A 16807-nucleotide genomic window follows, 5' to 3' on the forward strand; every position below is an offset into this window, starting at 1 on the left:
GAGTGTGGTAAGTCCCTTCATTTGAGAAAACTAGAAATAAAATGTTATCCTACAGTTTTGATATTTGTGCATTAAACTAAAGAGTTATTTTTGTTAATGTATGTGGTAGGAATTGATTGGTATGGTTTACTAAGGGCTGATCAAAGATACATCCACTGATATATTTTCCATCAATACATTTGCAGTAACTCCAATCACAAAATAGTTTAATATGACTATTATGTTTAACTACAATGTGTTATTACAAAAATAATCATTGTCAGTGTACATATCAAACTGGAGATGTTACTTAATATGAGTAAGCTGAGTAATAATGTGGCTGACTATTTACTTGACTCATTGCTTCATTTTATGAGCCCTTTCTCACAACATCTTCTCCTCATTAACTTCCTCTTAATTACTAGACAGGCTAATGAGTGTGGTTACAAGAATGACCCTTGAAATATAACCTCTCAAAGGCTTTAAGCTGTGCAAGTTTGGTTTAAAAAAACAAACAAAAAAAAACTCTAAAAACTTTGAAGTAACAAAGCAGCAGTGCCCTTTCTGTGGCTTTTCTTTTAAGTATTTTGTCACAGTCTCAGAGTTTATAGAAGTACACCTAATGGGTGGCTGGTTTTTGGCTACAACATGAGTCATAACTCTTAGTAGCAATAAACTAAATACACAACAGACAGCCCCAGTGAGACTGTATGATGTTTTCAAAGATCTACTCCCTTTGTTAGGTTTTGAGGTGGGCCGTTTCTCTTTTGGACTCATGGTTCCTACATCTCTTGGAGGAGTATCAGTAAAAATGACTAATCTGCTCTCAGATCGTTTGTGTTTGTGCAATGATGGCTTTTATCAGAGGTCAAAAGAGTTTTATTATAGCAAACAGCGACATGCTGACAGACTTATGCTGCTTTTAAGAAACACATTTTTCATCACATTTTAATACAAGTTTTTTTTTTTTGATTTGTTGTCACACAGGCCTAGAAAAAAATTGTTTAACTGCCAAGAAAGCTTCCAGAAGTCATTTTGGCTCCCAGGTACACTTTGTGCAAAGTTATTTTAGGAGTTCAGCCACTTTTGCTTCTTACTCAGTGGTCCTTATCTTTAAGCCCCTACATCCATCATCTCCAGACTTACTGTGAAGGTTTCCTATATTTTTCGCTATGCCTAACCCTACTGACTGTTTACACGTACTATCTGTATTTGTGTATAATTTGTGTATGATGAATGCAGAGCTTAATCTCAGAAACATGAAATTTTGCTTTAATTTTTGTTGCTATAATTATGTTAGCTGACTGGCTGTCATTTGCCAAGTCATACTAGTCTTAATTATTATATTGCAACACACAATTAGTAATTATGTGGTGGGTTATATTTTAATGAATGTAATAATCATTTGCCAATTAGCCACCAGCCATCCAACTGTGGGCGACTAATTTGCAAGGGATATTAGAGACATGACTTAAAGGCTTTGTTCATAAAATATTGACTGCTTTTAAACAGCATATACAGTGTGCACATACAGTCAGTCAGACATGTTGATACTTAACCCTTATAACCCTTATATGTGCCTTTGTTCAAAGAATACATAAAACCACCTACGAGTGAATGTGCAATTAAACAAGAGTGTATACTGTTCGGCACCTCAGGCACACATCTGAAAGGCTTTGAATATGCAGCGGTGGGTTGATGTTTCATTCTAGCAGGAGCTCTGATGAGTTGCTATCCACCGGCAGATAGACAGGAGTCAACTTCTATGCTGATGCTGTTCAGACAACTGACAGCTGCGCTATTGGGTTCAGCAAGGTCATGCGCATCAACATAACTGGGTTCACTTTTGGCTACAGAAGCAGTGAATACTTCATCTCTTGTGGCGTAAAGCAGGCTTTAAAAAATTGTAAAGTGAACATTTAAAAAATGCACCAAAACACTTTCACATTTAATGCCCAGTTTATGTCCCATACAATAAATGGGTACTAAAAAAGGACCTGAAACAATCTGCTGTGCCCTTTTCAGTGCGTATCTGCTGATATGGTTTCTATTAATACTCTCCATGAGAGCAGTTGAGTAGTTTGAATCTGCAAATGGAGTTGAACTAATCAATAACAGTATAAGGTAATGAGGGAGTTTCAAAATGTAGAGCTGAGGCTTTTTTATACCCTGCTATCTCTAACTTCATCAGCCCCTTCCCTACTCATTAAAAATATATTGAGGAATTAAAGGTAATTTATGTAATGAAAAATGTATAACCTTATGAAAAGCTATAAGAAGCACTGACCTTTCAGTATGTTGACGTGTCTGATGTGCTCCACTTGAAAACGCTTTGTCTGTGGTTTGCAGCTCTGCATACAAAACTACTGCTGCCCTCAATACAATCCTTATCTTCCACATATGAGATAAAATACAGGTAAATACAAATGTGTTACTACCTAATTAGTTGAATTTGCTCCACAGGTTTTTACTGATGAACATCAGTGGTTATACAACACCTGCTGTATTTTAAACACTGGCAGAACACTAATCAAAATTGGCATTTCATATGCATGTTTATAATTCCTGGGGTCACAACAGATTATAATTACAGCCCCGCATCCATGTCTGGCTACGCTCTTACTGCAAACAGGAGGCTAATTATTTTCCACTGCATACTTATTATTGACACAAACTTTTTTGATTAAGAAAAGAAAAACTCATCAGTCTTTGAATGCACCCTAGTGCCAGCAGAAGCTGTAAGGTGATCTGCTACTCAGCAGTGGGAATAACAGAGAGGGTTTGATGGGCAGCACCACATGATACAGACCATCCAGTAATAGGCCTCATTAGATGCCCAAAGTCCAACAAATGTGGCACTCTGTTTCCCATTAGGCTGAAAGCACAATTTAAAAACAAACTGGATGATAAAGGATAATTGTCAAACCAGCAAGGAGTGTATATGCATTTAATAGTTTATGAGTCAATCTGTATACAAACTTTTCTGTTAAATTGAATATACTACATTGACCCGTGTAGGTGCAAAACAGCATCATTTGTGCTTCAGTTTCCAACACAAAATGAAGCACATTTGGGTTGGCTTTCATTCAATTTATTGAATTAATGACATTCATTTTCCAAACGTCCTCTGCCAGCTCCTCACTCATTACCTGATTCATTCATGGAGCTGCTTCGTGCTAGATAATGCTAATTAGTAATTACCCATTTTTGATCATAAAGTAATGATTTGAATGACATTTGATAAATCTGAGTATCACTGAAGAGTAACCATAACACATAATTAATGAAAATGTTCTGGAATTCAGGACTTTTTTCTCACCACTGCACATAGATTTATTGGTGAGAATTTTAATCACTTCTGTCAAAATCATAAAATGCCTTCATATTTATTTGTGGGCATAAAAATACATTTAAACAGTCATATTGGTCAATGCATGCATGCAATTTTTACATAAATCTTTATGGAATTCACTAGTATTATCCTTCTATGGCTTGTGTTTCTTAAAAATAAGTAATCGTGATGAAGTCGATAAAGGCTTTACCTTATAGCTTGCACCAAAATGCAAATCATTTCTGTCCTCCCGTCAACTATTGCTGCAGCGCCATCTTGTGAAAAAATGAGGTCATCTCATATTTTTTCGGTTTTCTGTTTTCTGCGCACATGGCACAATGAACTTGCCTGCCCTCAGAGATGAACAGGACATTTGTTTCTTGAGTACAGTTTGTCATCTGTCCGTTCTGCCACTACATGGAGCTTGTATTTGTAGAAAATGAAGAAATGCAAGTCTGTGAGGCAGGAGGAAACAGTCAGAGACAGAGATCACTGCTTTATCAGCAGATGGCAGTAGCATCACACCATGGAGAAGGGACTGATTAATCACCTTTGCATGAGACCTGCATATCTCTTGAAGACAAATACCAACTAGCTGCTTAAGGCACACAACTTAATGTGGTAAACAAAATACAAAACTGCTATTATCATTCATCACAGTCTGTGTGAATAGACTACAAGATACCATTGTAAGATATTTGAATTTATTTTAATGACATTCCAGGAGAGTTACCGTAGCTGCATGTGAATCAGTGAAACTATCACAGATATTTGCAATTTATTAATCTGTACATGGGCAACAAAGTGATCCCCTTCATAATAAAATGTGTCAGCACTCTTTTAAGTCACACACATAATTAGAAAGTGTGATAAGTTAGAACAACTGCAAGACTCCATAATTCAGTAACAGATTTAGAAAGTGTAGACTAATTGCATTTTGGTTCTTATCTCTTAAATTGGATCCATTCCAGAGCTCAGATGGAAATCCTTGTCTTCAGCCATGGAGGGAGCCCGATGGTGTGGGTGCTGTGGGTTTTCAGAAGCATGACAAAGCTAAGAAGTTGTGTGGGTTTCATGGCCAACTGGAGGGAGAAAACATGACAGATACTGCCTTGCACTGGCTGCTTGCCTCGCTGTAGGGGAAGAAGGCAGCCGGTAGACACTTGTCATGTGAGAGGTTATTAGAAACATTTACATGGCTGTGCATTTGAGTGTGGAGAATGCACAGTAGCACTGAATTAAGGTTAAAGTCCCCCTGCTCTGTAATGTCATGTTGAACCGACCTCTGCCTGATTGTGGAACTCTCAGCTGAATCAACATGAACCCATGCTCTTAATTTCAGTGTACATACAAGCAGGATCACTGTCACTTTATGTACCACGCAGTTCATTCCAGTCTGCAGTATGCATTTCACAGGAAACCTTTTGCCCTCTGTCATTATGTGCAGTCCACGGAATACAAGATTTGAAAATAAAACATGAGAGCAGCTCAGTGTGTGTCTGCCATACACTGCTTCTACATTTACAGGCACTGTGTGATCTGCCAGTCTCATGTTAGTACAGGATGTTTGTGCACTGCTTTGGTCTCTGCAGCCTGCACGCTCCCTGCTGGCCTCATGGCCAGATGGGTCAGTGAATGTGTAGTTGGGGCTTGGCGGGCCCCTTCTGTTCTCCGTGAGGGTCCACTTATGGGATCTAAACCCCAGAGACCAGAATTATAGAAGCTGGATCACAAGGTGGATGGATTGCAAGCTGACACACATACACACACACACACTACACATACAAACATCACACAGGTGTAGTGATGCAAGCGTACTACCGCTTACATGGCAGAGTCCACATACTGACTTATTACACTCTCCTGGAGGAAAAAGATCTGTCAGGAGGTATAATGCTTAACAGATTAACACTAAAATTAACAAAAGAAAATGTGATTTTGTATAAGATTGAAGCAGACCTGATCTTTTATCATCTCAGACAAGCTGTTCAGGAGGGTTACATTACTGAAGTGAAATTTTTCTTGCCATGTCATGTGGAAATTTAGTCAAGTCATCTTCAACTGTTATTGCAGTCCATTAACTCCATTGTGAAGATACATAATTGATGCAGCCTTTGGGTAGAGTTTAATCAAATGGAGAGCGCTCCACACTCTGCTGCAAACTGAAAAATGAGATATGCAATTTTCAGCGATGTAGTTTGCGAGGTAAGACTATAATTCACACATTAAATTGATTTATAATCATTTGACTGTACACTTGCCGCACAATGCCCAGAGCTAAATTCTTAGCTTTAAAGCTTTGAAGGTAGATTCATGTAAAGGATTTATGTACATGAATTAAAATTGCTGAGAAAAAAAAGGGACTAAATAAAAGCATAACACTAGGCAGATGTTTCGACTAATTTACTTACAAACAAGCATTCAGGTGTGGTGAATTATTTATTTTCTCTACATTTGGGCCCAATTTTATTTTTGTTTGATGTGGATTTCTATCCGTCTTTCTCAAGTATTCATTTCCATTTCAGTGTTTTTGTTTCTCTGCAGGCATTTACTTTTCTTTGAAATAACAGTGATCTGTGTGGGATGTGAAAATGCATTGTTTATGGCATGCTCCTTGAAATCAAGGGCTTAGCTCTCTAGTTAAATTTCACAGCCAGCCAGCACTTATCTCTGTCAACTTGTGCTTAAGCTACAGATGATCTGCTCCAGTAAATGCTGCTGGCATTCACTTTTGCCATCTACCTCAAGAAAATCAAATGTAAAAAAAAAAAAAAAAATAGAACACTTTATTTGCACAAGCAGGAGCTTCGAAAAGTGAGTTGCATTTTTCATGCAGCCAAGTGATGACAAATTTGCAACATATTCAGTAGATATATGCCAGCACTCTGTACTTCTTTTCTCCATGAATACATTTTTGTGACAGAGGAAATTGAGGAAAAGCGGCAGATTAGTGAACCCACTCAGCTGCAAATTCTGAAGAGCATTCGTCTCGCTCAGCCATCTTAATAACACAGTAGTCAATTAAACCCATGAATTCAGATATGTAATTTTCAAATAATCATTAACTAGAGGATAGATGAAATTAGAAGTTTGGATATCGATGAGATGTAGGGGGAAGGCATGAAAAAAACAGAGGGAGACAACAACTGAGGTATTATAGTCAGTAGAGTGGAGGCAACATGTAGTCAATCCTCCAGCTGAAGATGAGTGAAGATAAAGGAGGTGACTGAGCTAATTGTGTATTGTCAGAATCCATATCTCTAATGACTGTCAAATGAGTACATTCCAAATGTATTTTCTCCACCCACCCAGCTCCCCCAGGAATAAAGGGTGAGACCAAGAGAAAGGGAGGGAGAGAGATGAGGGATAAATATCAGTAGACACTAATGTGATGAGAATGATGCCCGGTCTCTTCTGCTGATTAAAAATGCAATAATGCCGTGACAAACACACACATGTACACACACACTGCACAGGCTAAGCAGGCCAAGGAGTAGCTCTGTGGACCCAAAGATAAGAAATACCATGCAGTGACCCTTCACTAATTTATACGCAGGGAAAAAAAAAAAAGGGGGGGGGGTGTATCTTTTTCTTGGAACCCTTGCAGAAAAACAAACACTGGATTTCAGCTGCTGAGCTTTTACAAAATTCACTTGTGATCTTCCAGTGCATGATAATTATGCACAGTGAGTACGCTGAGATGCGGGTGATACAATTAAAGTCTTACCAATGGCTGTTTTTTTCCCTATGACTAATTATAAAATCCCACTGTCACTGTTACAGTAACTGGCCTAATTTTGTGGGACTAAAATAAAAGATGCAGACGAAGAGAAAATATACTGGAAAATAAAGTACGACATGAACGTTTTGGATCCAAGATGCAAGAGGGGAATAAGAAGAGTGAAGAGCATCTTTATCCCCCCCTATGTTCTATCAGTTGGTCACTGACGGGAAGCAGATAAGGTTTCACTCTGGCTGGAGTTGGATAATTGGACATTTATGGAGAGATAGGAGAGCCCAGGGCCCAGGAGCCATGAAACAGAGCTAATCTAGACTCAGCATCAGTAAATTGTCTGTGAAAGAGCGCATCAGGAGTTCTGACAAGATAAGGAAGGCTTTCCTCAAAGGCGGAGCTGGGCCGAAGTGACATGAAAACTTAGATAGAAGAAAGCCTGAGCCTTTGGTACGGGACTGTTATATGTCACACAAGGCGCTCACTGAAATGTGCATTTCACAGAACAGTAGTGTCACCTTGTCATCCAAATTGGGTCACGCAGACTTCTAATTCTTACACGTTTAAGACAGTTTGGACAACTTTGTGACTGCCTAGACAGCGCTTAGGAGTCTAAACTCTTGGCAAGCCGGCACTGTGTACATTTTAAAGGACTCTAAAGACAGGCTAAAATACCAATTGTTCAGCTTCAAATGCTCCACGCATAATAATATGTGACTTCTAGCTCTTGGAGTTTGGAACATTTAAGTCGTCCTTGTGGAGTGTGCCTTGCTCTCAGTCCACTGTGATTAGTTTCCTCTCTTTGATGTTTCCCACTTGATTCTCCCAGGAAACTGCTGCCTACAGAACAGGTGCGTACTGAGCAGGTGGGCTGTTACGTAGGAGCCTTGAGAGTTCGGAGCAGCAGTAGGACACGCTTCTTATATTTTTAGGCAGATGAAAAAATAAATAAATTAAAAAAAAACTCCCTCATGTGCTATGTTCAGTCTTTAATGTGTTGCACTTCTGTTAGTTTTTGCTTAATATCAATTCCGAAATGCTATTGTTTAGGCAATTTAGGATTTCTTCCCTTTTTTTTTGCTGAGCTGCAAATCTAAACTGCCCATCCCCTACTGATTACTTACACACAGACACTGACATAGGCAATTAATTTGGTGGGGGAGAGGCTAGTCTTAATTGGGCATAAGTGGGATTTTTCTTGGCTGTGTGCAACAGAAAATGACAGACTGTGCGTATGAGAAGTAAAGACCATCTGGTCCCACAGGAGCTGAGAGAGTTGCCAGACAAATGGAAAGAGAAACAACAGAAAACCTGTGTGGGTAAGGGTAATCTCATTCCCACTCTTACTCTCTTTCTCTACCTCTCTCCTTCTCCCACTCATACTCTCTCACACAAAGACAGCAGCACAAATAGAAAATGGGAATCAGCATCTCTTCGTCATATATTATTTGCCCATGCAACAGCCTAGAGGGAGTCACTTACAGGGTGGAGAAACAGAAGTCTCTCATGCATGGCCTATTCATGTTTTTATAGAATAATCAATAGTGAAAATAGTAACATTATGCTCGGAGGCATGTACAGGAATAAAGAGTGGTTAGCTCATAAGAGTTGGTCATCAAGAGGACAAATTGATCTGACATCTTACATTATTCATATTTGTGGTGAGGCTTTCGGGAGGAGCAATGGGAAGGGAGAGACAGAGACAACGAATGAGACGGAAAGAGCAAAGGAGTCAGCGAGTGGACATCCTTTCCTCTTGCAGGGTCTCATCTCCTCTGCCTGACAGCGTTACTCAGTGAGCTCACTAATGTGCCCTGTCGCTGGGTGAGACGGTAAATGAGCACATGACATTTCCATCAGTTTACAGAAAGCCATAAACAACAAAGTGATTAATGATTCGTCTTTGTACATCAGTTTAAGCATTCCACACGCCGTCCTGCCACGATACACAAACAGACCCACACATGCACATGCACAGAAATAAGTATGATAAGCTGCCTGGTTTGATTGTATAAAAGATAACAAAATGATTTTATTACATGTTCATAATTTGACAGACATCACAACGTACTTGCATGATTGCTCTGATATTAATGTTTCCCACACCATGATTAGGCATAATATACCCAGTACGAAAACTATATAAAACAAACATGCTTGCAGATACAAGAGGAGTCAATTCACCAACAGATTAAAGCCATATTCTGTCATTCAATGAAGGTCAGTTCTGGTAAAGAAACAAACTGCAGAAGGATACTGAAGCTCATTATCATTTTCAGAATTTATTTCTCTTTTTTTTGTTTACATCAAATAGAACAGACATACATTGGCACATGCAAAGTGAACACTTTGTGGTGCTTTTCATTACCATCCAAATCCAACTGAACAAAGACTGGATATCTATTTTTGTACTCCAAACATGAAAATACTCTCAAATATTTACAAAAAAATATATACTTACAATGCCCCTCACTCTAATATAATCATCTGGGACGGATTTGAGTTGTTGTTGTTTTTTTCCCGTAAAACAAAATACTGTATGTGGCAGAGCTTACTGTTCAAGGTAATTAAATTAAGTTTGAGAAAAATAGGCACAGAAGAAATCACTTAGAAACAATACAAAAAAAAAAAAATCTGATAATGGGAACCCCAATAGAATATGGCTTTAATGACATTTCAAAAGAAAATATCTTGAAAGCAGATCCGCTGTCCTTTGTGTTAGCTGTCCTCGTTCACAGTGACCCCTTTAGCAGGCAAGGTGTTCTCTGTCATAGAGAAGGGGGCCACAGCACAAGTTTACCTACAGTCTTGTTCGACCCAACCACACTGCCCTACAGCTGTGCAAGTCTCTGTCAGGACTCATGTATCATGTTCAGGATGTAGTTTGGATGCTATCCACAGTCCTGGAGTGCATAGGTAATGCAGGTGGTGCTGGGACGCCTGTGCTCTCTCTTTCTCTCTCTCTCTCCTATCTCTGTCTAGCTCTTCTGTTTCTATGTTTCATCCTCTGTCGCCATCACAGATGAAGGACAAACAGCACTCGTTTCGAGCACATTAGATCCTGAGGTTGTTGTAACTCACATATGTTTTCTTGGTTGCTTGACCTAAGAACAGAGACGAAAATCAGCTTTAGTTTGAGCAGCACAAATACCAACCAAAACAAAACAAAAAATGCAATTCGCAAGCAGAAGCAAGTAAACATCATCCTCCATGCTTCAGCAAACTCTTCCTACTGTGCTGTGCATTCTTAACACCAGCTGTGTGCAATCAGCAGCAATACTTTCTGGCTTGGTGTATCATTTCAACTCACAATGCCCCCGTGTAAAGCCTTGGTTTCTATTTTCAGATGTTAACTAGTGATAAAAAACACAAACACCACACAAGTGGGCACCTAACAAATGCTAGGGCAAGCAATGTGATCCCAGTCTGGATTGCCATGGAAACATAACAGAATGTGGCTGAGTGCCTAGATGCTGTGTGTTTGTTCATCCTCGAGCATATCTATCTTTATGAGAACCAATTTGAGTTTCTAAAAGCCAGAGAGAGGGAGGATTTTTTTCTGATGTGTTTATAGAAGGATTTTAGCTTAGATTTGAAGTCAGTCTGTGGATTAGGTCGATACTGTAGGGCAGGATGTTCTGAGAGTAAAGACTAGTACAAGTAAATATGAATAAACACAATGGTCCAGCAAGTACAGAGATGGGATCTGTAATGTGCACTATGTATCTTTGTGTGGATCTGCATGAGAATGTTCCTTTCTTTAGAGTGGAGAAGGTCGATGTACATCTTCTTAATCACAGGCATTGCTATAAATTCTCATTCTGCTGCTTTAATGTTGCTATGGTGACCAACTCCCATGGGCTATGCAATTAAAGTCGCACCATTTCTTTACAGCTGTATTTCGTGGTCCTGGCCGGCAAGTATAATGAATAAAACATTAGTAAATGTACAACACACTCTTGCTGTGAACCATAAACAGTCTTTTAAAGCTTTTGAAAGTCTTTTTGAGCCAGATGCTGTGTGCTCATGTGTGTGGGATTGAGACAGCTTCCTGTAACATCAGCCTAATTTTTTAATATTTATCGGTGATTACTCAGTGTTGTATCATAATTAATATTTATTTTCATTTGTTCTAATTTTTCACTCACTTACGTATTGTTCCGGACATTAAAATTATTCTGAAAACATTAGCTCCTCAGCATATCCCCATTTTTTTTTTAGCTGGTGAGTATTTGTATTTGTAAAATGGCTCAGGATTCATTTCTGAATTACACTGACATCCATCTGTCTTTTAGAGGTGTAATAATAAAGATAAACCAATACGATCGATAAAAATGTAAATCTGCCATCTTTCTAGAGCTCTTTATTCCTACATTTCACTCAGAGTCATTTTGTTCACCGTTGATAGGCCCTAAAAGGGAGGTATTTGGCGCTCTGATGGTTACAGGAATTGACGGACAGTCTCCAGGGATGGAGGAGCCACAGTTCAGGTTTCGGGGCGGTCATGCACATAAATTCGCCATTAATAAATGTCACTTCCACTGCTGCTAAAAAAGAAGGGTAAGAGGAGGAGAGATCATGCAGGGAGGGGAGAAGAGGCGAGAAGACATCCATGTAGGAGAGACAGAAGGTGAGAGACATACAGAACAGATGACACGGTGCACTTTTGGGCGGGCCTCCCAGAGACTGCATGCCCTGCTTGGGGACTTTTGATGTGGTACTGCGACAGATGTTAAGGTTTCACCCTCTATGCAGAGTGCATTTGCTCGATGAGCCACATGTGTGACTGCCAAGGATATGCTCACCATCCCCTGATACACTTAACGTCAGCTTTCTGACTTGTATGTGCGCAGCTCGCATCCAGTCACACTCTGGTAAACATACAATGAACTGCATGCCTAGATGCACATCCCAGTTGTATGCATACACACATACACAAGCTCATTGAGCTTATGACAGATGAGTGTTGCAACTGTTGGATGTTTGGAGAAATTCCCATGAAAATCTGTCATCTCATAGGCATAATTCAAAGAGGGGTTGAGGGGCTGGTGGACCTGTGGGTGCCATGATCGTTCTGTGTGATTAGAAGTGTTGCCAGGGAAGAGGCCTGTGTTGTGTGATTTGCATGAGCTGTCAGTCATCCCTGTCTTTATCCTGACAACTAGAGAAGAGCAAAGAGCCTCAGAGGAAACATGCATCTAAAATCTAACTTTGGCATTCTTTAAAAAAGATTCTTTCCTACACTCTTTTACTAATGTGGTGTTTTGATCCAAAACAAAGTATCTACTGAAGTATATAGGCTCCCCCTCATGTACTAATACCCAGTATTATGTTTGCTAACAGGATCATGCTTACTTTCAGATGAAGGGTAGTATGAGTAACACGCTGCTACAGAGACAGATTATCTCCTTCCTTTCCCGGTGACAAAGCCTTGCTTCTTCAAATCTCTTACAGACCAAGCCTCCCCATTTTCTCTTATGCTTACTGCCGTGCACTACGATGAAAGGTCAAACCATTTATCAGGTAAGGTAATAACTGGATCCCTTTTATAAGACATTATACACTCTTTTTACAGAAAGTAGCCACCCAATTAAACTGCTAGAATGGGACTTTGAAGTACAAGAATGAAATATGAGAAAGTATAGAAAGACGTTCAATTGACTTTACAGATCAATTGAGACTCTCTTGCAGTAAATGTGGCTCTTGTTGCAGTTTGTGCCCACTCTAACTTACAAATACATGGTATGAAATGTATGCACATACAGTGTTTGCTTTCACACATTTGATTATGGCTAGTGAGAAAACTCCAGTGTACTTGGCACAATGTTTGCAGAAGTAACTTCAGAATGTGTGACATAGAAAAAGCCCACTATTGCCCACTATTGGTACACCCACATGGGTGTTTTCTTCTTGCTGTACTTACTCATAGGGTCAGCTGCAGGGTTCTCACACAGCTCAGTTTTAGCCTCTCCGTTGGGCCTCTCGTTGGGCTTCTGGGACAGACGTGATGACATTGTGGCAGCTGTGACAACAGCTTTGAAACTACGCTTCCTCTTCTGTACGTTCAGCTCAGGGTGGAAGATAATGATGTACACCTTGGGCATGTAGAGCATGCCCAGTGCTACCGAGGCACTGAGGTTCATTGAGATGGTCAGGGTGGTGGTCTGAATGTACAGCTGAAAGGGAACAGCAAAAACAGTAGTTTTAATGCAGAATACGATGGCAGCAAACAGTAAAAAAAAATCACTGACTGAATATATTAATGTCAAAAGCAGAAGCATAGCTTACCACCCTAGCTTCAACCAAACCTCTCGGCACTAGCTTTTTCTCCATTATTCCACTCAAACTTAATTAGATTGATGAACTATAGTATTGGACAAGGACCTGTCCATGTTTGAGTGAATTTTCCTTTCATTTGTATCTTCATGTATTCACCATTCCCATCTTCAGTCTATATGCAACTACTTTCTTTTATTATGAACCTGCTTGCTTGGCTCATTTTAATGTAAATTTCACCTAGCGTACAATAAAGACGGTAGTATAGGCTAGAAACCTCACATCTGCAGCGTAAAGGAGGGCTACATTTGATTTTGTGCAGCTCTATGCACAGTGGAGTGCAGCTGTGAAAGGCTCTTACTCTGCTAAGTGGGAAAATCATTCATAAGATTGTCATTCATGTCGATAAACAGGTACCTTTGCTGAAATACTTTGTGCATAACGTTCCTCTACAGACATTACATAACAACTGTCACATTTTCAGGTTGTAATTAAGCTTACATAACCTAGATCACACTATAATTTAGGTAAACACAGATTTTATGTAGTGTCTTTTTGACGACAGTCATAAGAGGTAGTGAAGTTGGTAATTCAGCACACATGTAAGAGCCTCTTTCATTTAAGGGTCCTGGAGGAGAAAGAATTACTTGAAGAGGAAAAATTATTTGGAGAGCAGGTCACCAAATCCTCATCACTAATCTACTATACTTCAAAGCATCAGATGTCACTTATATGCTGCCTTTCAGTCAATGGCTGGGAATGTGAACAGGGAGCGGACACAATTGTAAAAACATTAGCTACCACAGCATATCTGCAGAGCAGTGAAATGCTCACTGATTCACTGAGAGGAAGAAATGTCACCATTTGCATACAGTTTTTCTTGGTAAATAGCACAACTAATGGTAATTTCTTTCACACAAGATCGACTCATTTACATGCCAGTCGTGGCTTTGTCTTCCAATCTCCACCAATCATTCGGATGCCTGATATCATCAACATGCCAATACACTCAGCTGCCTCTTTCTCTCCTCTTGTCTCTCAGTGGAGCAGCATCAGAGGCAGTGATGTGGCTGGCACACCATGCATTAATAACTGTATGAATATCACAATACTTGTATCAAGCCTTTCTCCGTGCACTTCTGTTCTCTGTCATCCTGACCTGAGCATAACAGGAATGCTTTGCCATTTCTAAATGCCTGAGCCATGAATTTGTAGAGCTTATGATTAGATTTTGGGGCAACTGATCAAAGCATTACATTGAGTACACATGGCGTGAAGTACAATCACCACAGAATCCCCGCCCTGTGCTGTGTTTCTATGTTTGGTAGTTGGTAACCTGTCTCGTATCCATAGCAACACTACAGAGTTTGGTGCAAGCAACTAAACACGGCTGGAATAAGCTTTTAATGAGATTCTGATACCTTAGACACTGCATTGCTGACCCTATCAGAACTGATTTATTGACCATGCAGGAGAGTTGATTCGGGAGCAGGCTCACAAAAGGCATTAGGTGCTTGCTCATAGTCATCACACACAAGCAAAACCACAGACGTACCCACACACACACACACACAAACCACATTTAGCAATGTAGGTTTCCTACATACTCATAACAGCCATGCACGCGAGCAGACCAAATCCTTCTTCCTTTTTTTTTTACTGCCTGTAATCAACAAGACAGGGTTTTTCATTGTGCTTCTTCATGAGCTTGACCCAAATTCTTAGCCCCTCGCACCCACCACTAGAATGTTTAGCTTGTCACAGAACATTCATAATTAATTTCTGTTGCTTTAACATAAATAAATACATGAAGTCATTTTTGCAACTGCTTGGCAACTCTCTATTTATAGCTGCAGTGATGATTTATTAACATCCTCATCAGGAATCAAACGGCTGCTTTGAATTTTACATCTCATTGACAGCCCAAATGCCAACATCCAGCCACAACAAATGACATATCTTCTATTTAGACAAAAAGCTGTTGAGGGTAATTCTCATAATTACACCCACCAGGGATACACTTAGAGCAAAGGCAATTTACTTGGGTATGGTTGAGTACTATAAATGCAAACAGTGATGAGGACTTGATTCACTAAGTGACAATTAGGATGCTCTCTGCCCTGTTGGAAAATATCTTCAATAATGGATCCTGGAGATTTGCAGTCTCCCCTCAACTACCTGGATGTCTCATGTTGTTTTGGGTGGCCTACTTTCTAGCCCAGCTCATGTCATGAATAACTCCGTTTGGCTTTCAGCTGCAAAGTCCTGGACTGGAGACTCCATTCTCCTGGTGGATGGCATTCCCTCCTGTTTTACTTCCTGCTACAAGGTTCAGGGCTTGAAGATTAAAGAAAAGCGTTGTGACAAGGGCTATTTATAGTGCGATTATTTTCGAAAGATACTGGAATTGCAATATGAGTCATGATTTTTGCATTTCATTTCCTACAGGACCATATAATTCCTATTCATACAATCTTAATAATGTAATTGGACAGTGATTTCCATAGCATTTGTATTAACAGATCAGCTTTTGAGACATGTAACCTTTTATTATTTATAAGCACTGTAGGTTCACTTTAGGTTCAAGATTTATGAGGTTCAAAACATAAAAATTCATGCTGCATGACTGATGAAAAATCCTAATACGATAATTGTACGAAATATTGTGGTTCTTTGGTTATTAACAAAAATGTAGACATCACTGATAAGTAGGAAAAAACACAGAAATAAAACTGTATTATGTCTGTAAGAACTTTTATTTAGTATTTCTTGCACAGTACCTCTTTCTGCTGAGTGTTACTGAATCCAAAATATTACCCCACATACTATGGACGTTCACATTTTTTATTTTATATTAAATTGTTAACATTATTACTGGTGAGTAAGTTTATTAATATACTTACCTCATTCTATCTATATTTAGTACTAAAGTGGTTCTTTCTTTCTTTCTTTCTTTCTTTCTTTCTTTCTTTCTTTCTTTCTTTCAGGTTCAAAACATAAAAATTCATGTGGCATGACTGATGAAAAGTCCTAATACGATAATTGTGCGAAATATTGTGATTCTTTGGTTATTATGGAAAATGTAGACATCACTGATAAGTAGGAAAAAAACACAGAAATAAAACTGTATTATGTCTGTAAGAACTTTTATTTAGTATTTCTTGCACAGTACCTCTTTCTGCTGAGTGTTACTGAATCCAAAATATCACCCCACATACTATGGATGTTCACATTTTTTATTTTATATTAAATTGTGAAGACTATTAATGTTGAGTAAGTATATTAATATACCTACCTCACTCTATCTATATTTAGTACTAAAGTGTTTCTTTCTTTCTTTCTTTCTTTCTTTCTTTCTTTCTTTCTTTCTTTCTTTCTTTCTGTCTTTCTGTCTTTCTGTCTTTCTTTCTTTCCCACTCTCCCTAGTGCACTTTTAGTGTTTCGCCCGCAGTCTGCCTCTGGTACAATCTGCTGAAGGTTTCAAGCAT

General features: G+C 39.2%; 1 protein-coding gene across 1 annotated transcript in view; it reads right to left on the minus strand.

Moving 5' to 3' along the window:
* Positions 1–9563: 9563 nt before the first annotated feature.
* LOC115422067 (metabotropic glutamate receptor 7-like) overlaps positions 9564–16807 on the minus strand; it is a 62485-nt gene continuing 55241 nt past the window's right edge. The window contains exons 9-10 of the mRNA XM_030138121.1: positions 12967–13219; positions 9564–10147 (exon numbers count right to left, since the gene is read on the minus strand). Coding sequence (XP_029993981.1) covers positions 10098–10147; positions 12967–13219 — 303 coding nt within the window. The 3' untranslated portion in view covers positions 9564–10097. The remainder of the gene's footprint in view (positions 10148–12966; positions 13220–16807) is intronic.

The sequence above is a fragment of the Sphaeramia orbicularis genome, chromosome 7 (genome assembly GCF_902148855.1).
Source record: "Sphaeramia orbicularis chromosome 7, fSphaOr1.1, whole genome shotgun sequence".
Taxonomy (NCBI): domain Eukaryota; kingdom Metazoa; phylum Chordata; class Actinopteri; order Kurtiformes; family Apogonidae; genus Sphaeramia; species Sphaeramia orbicularis.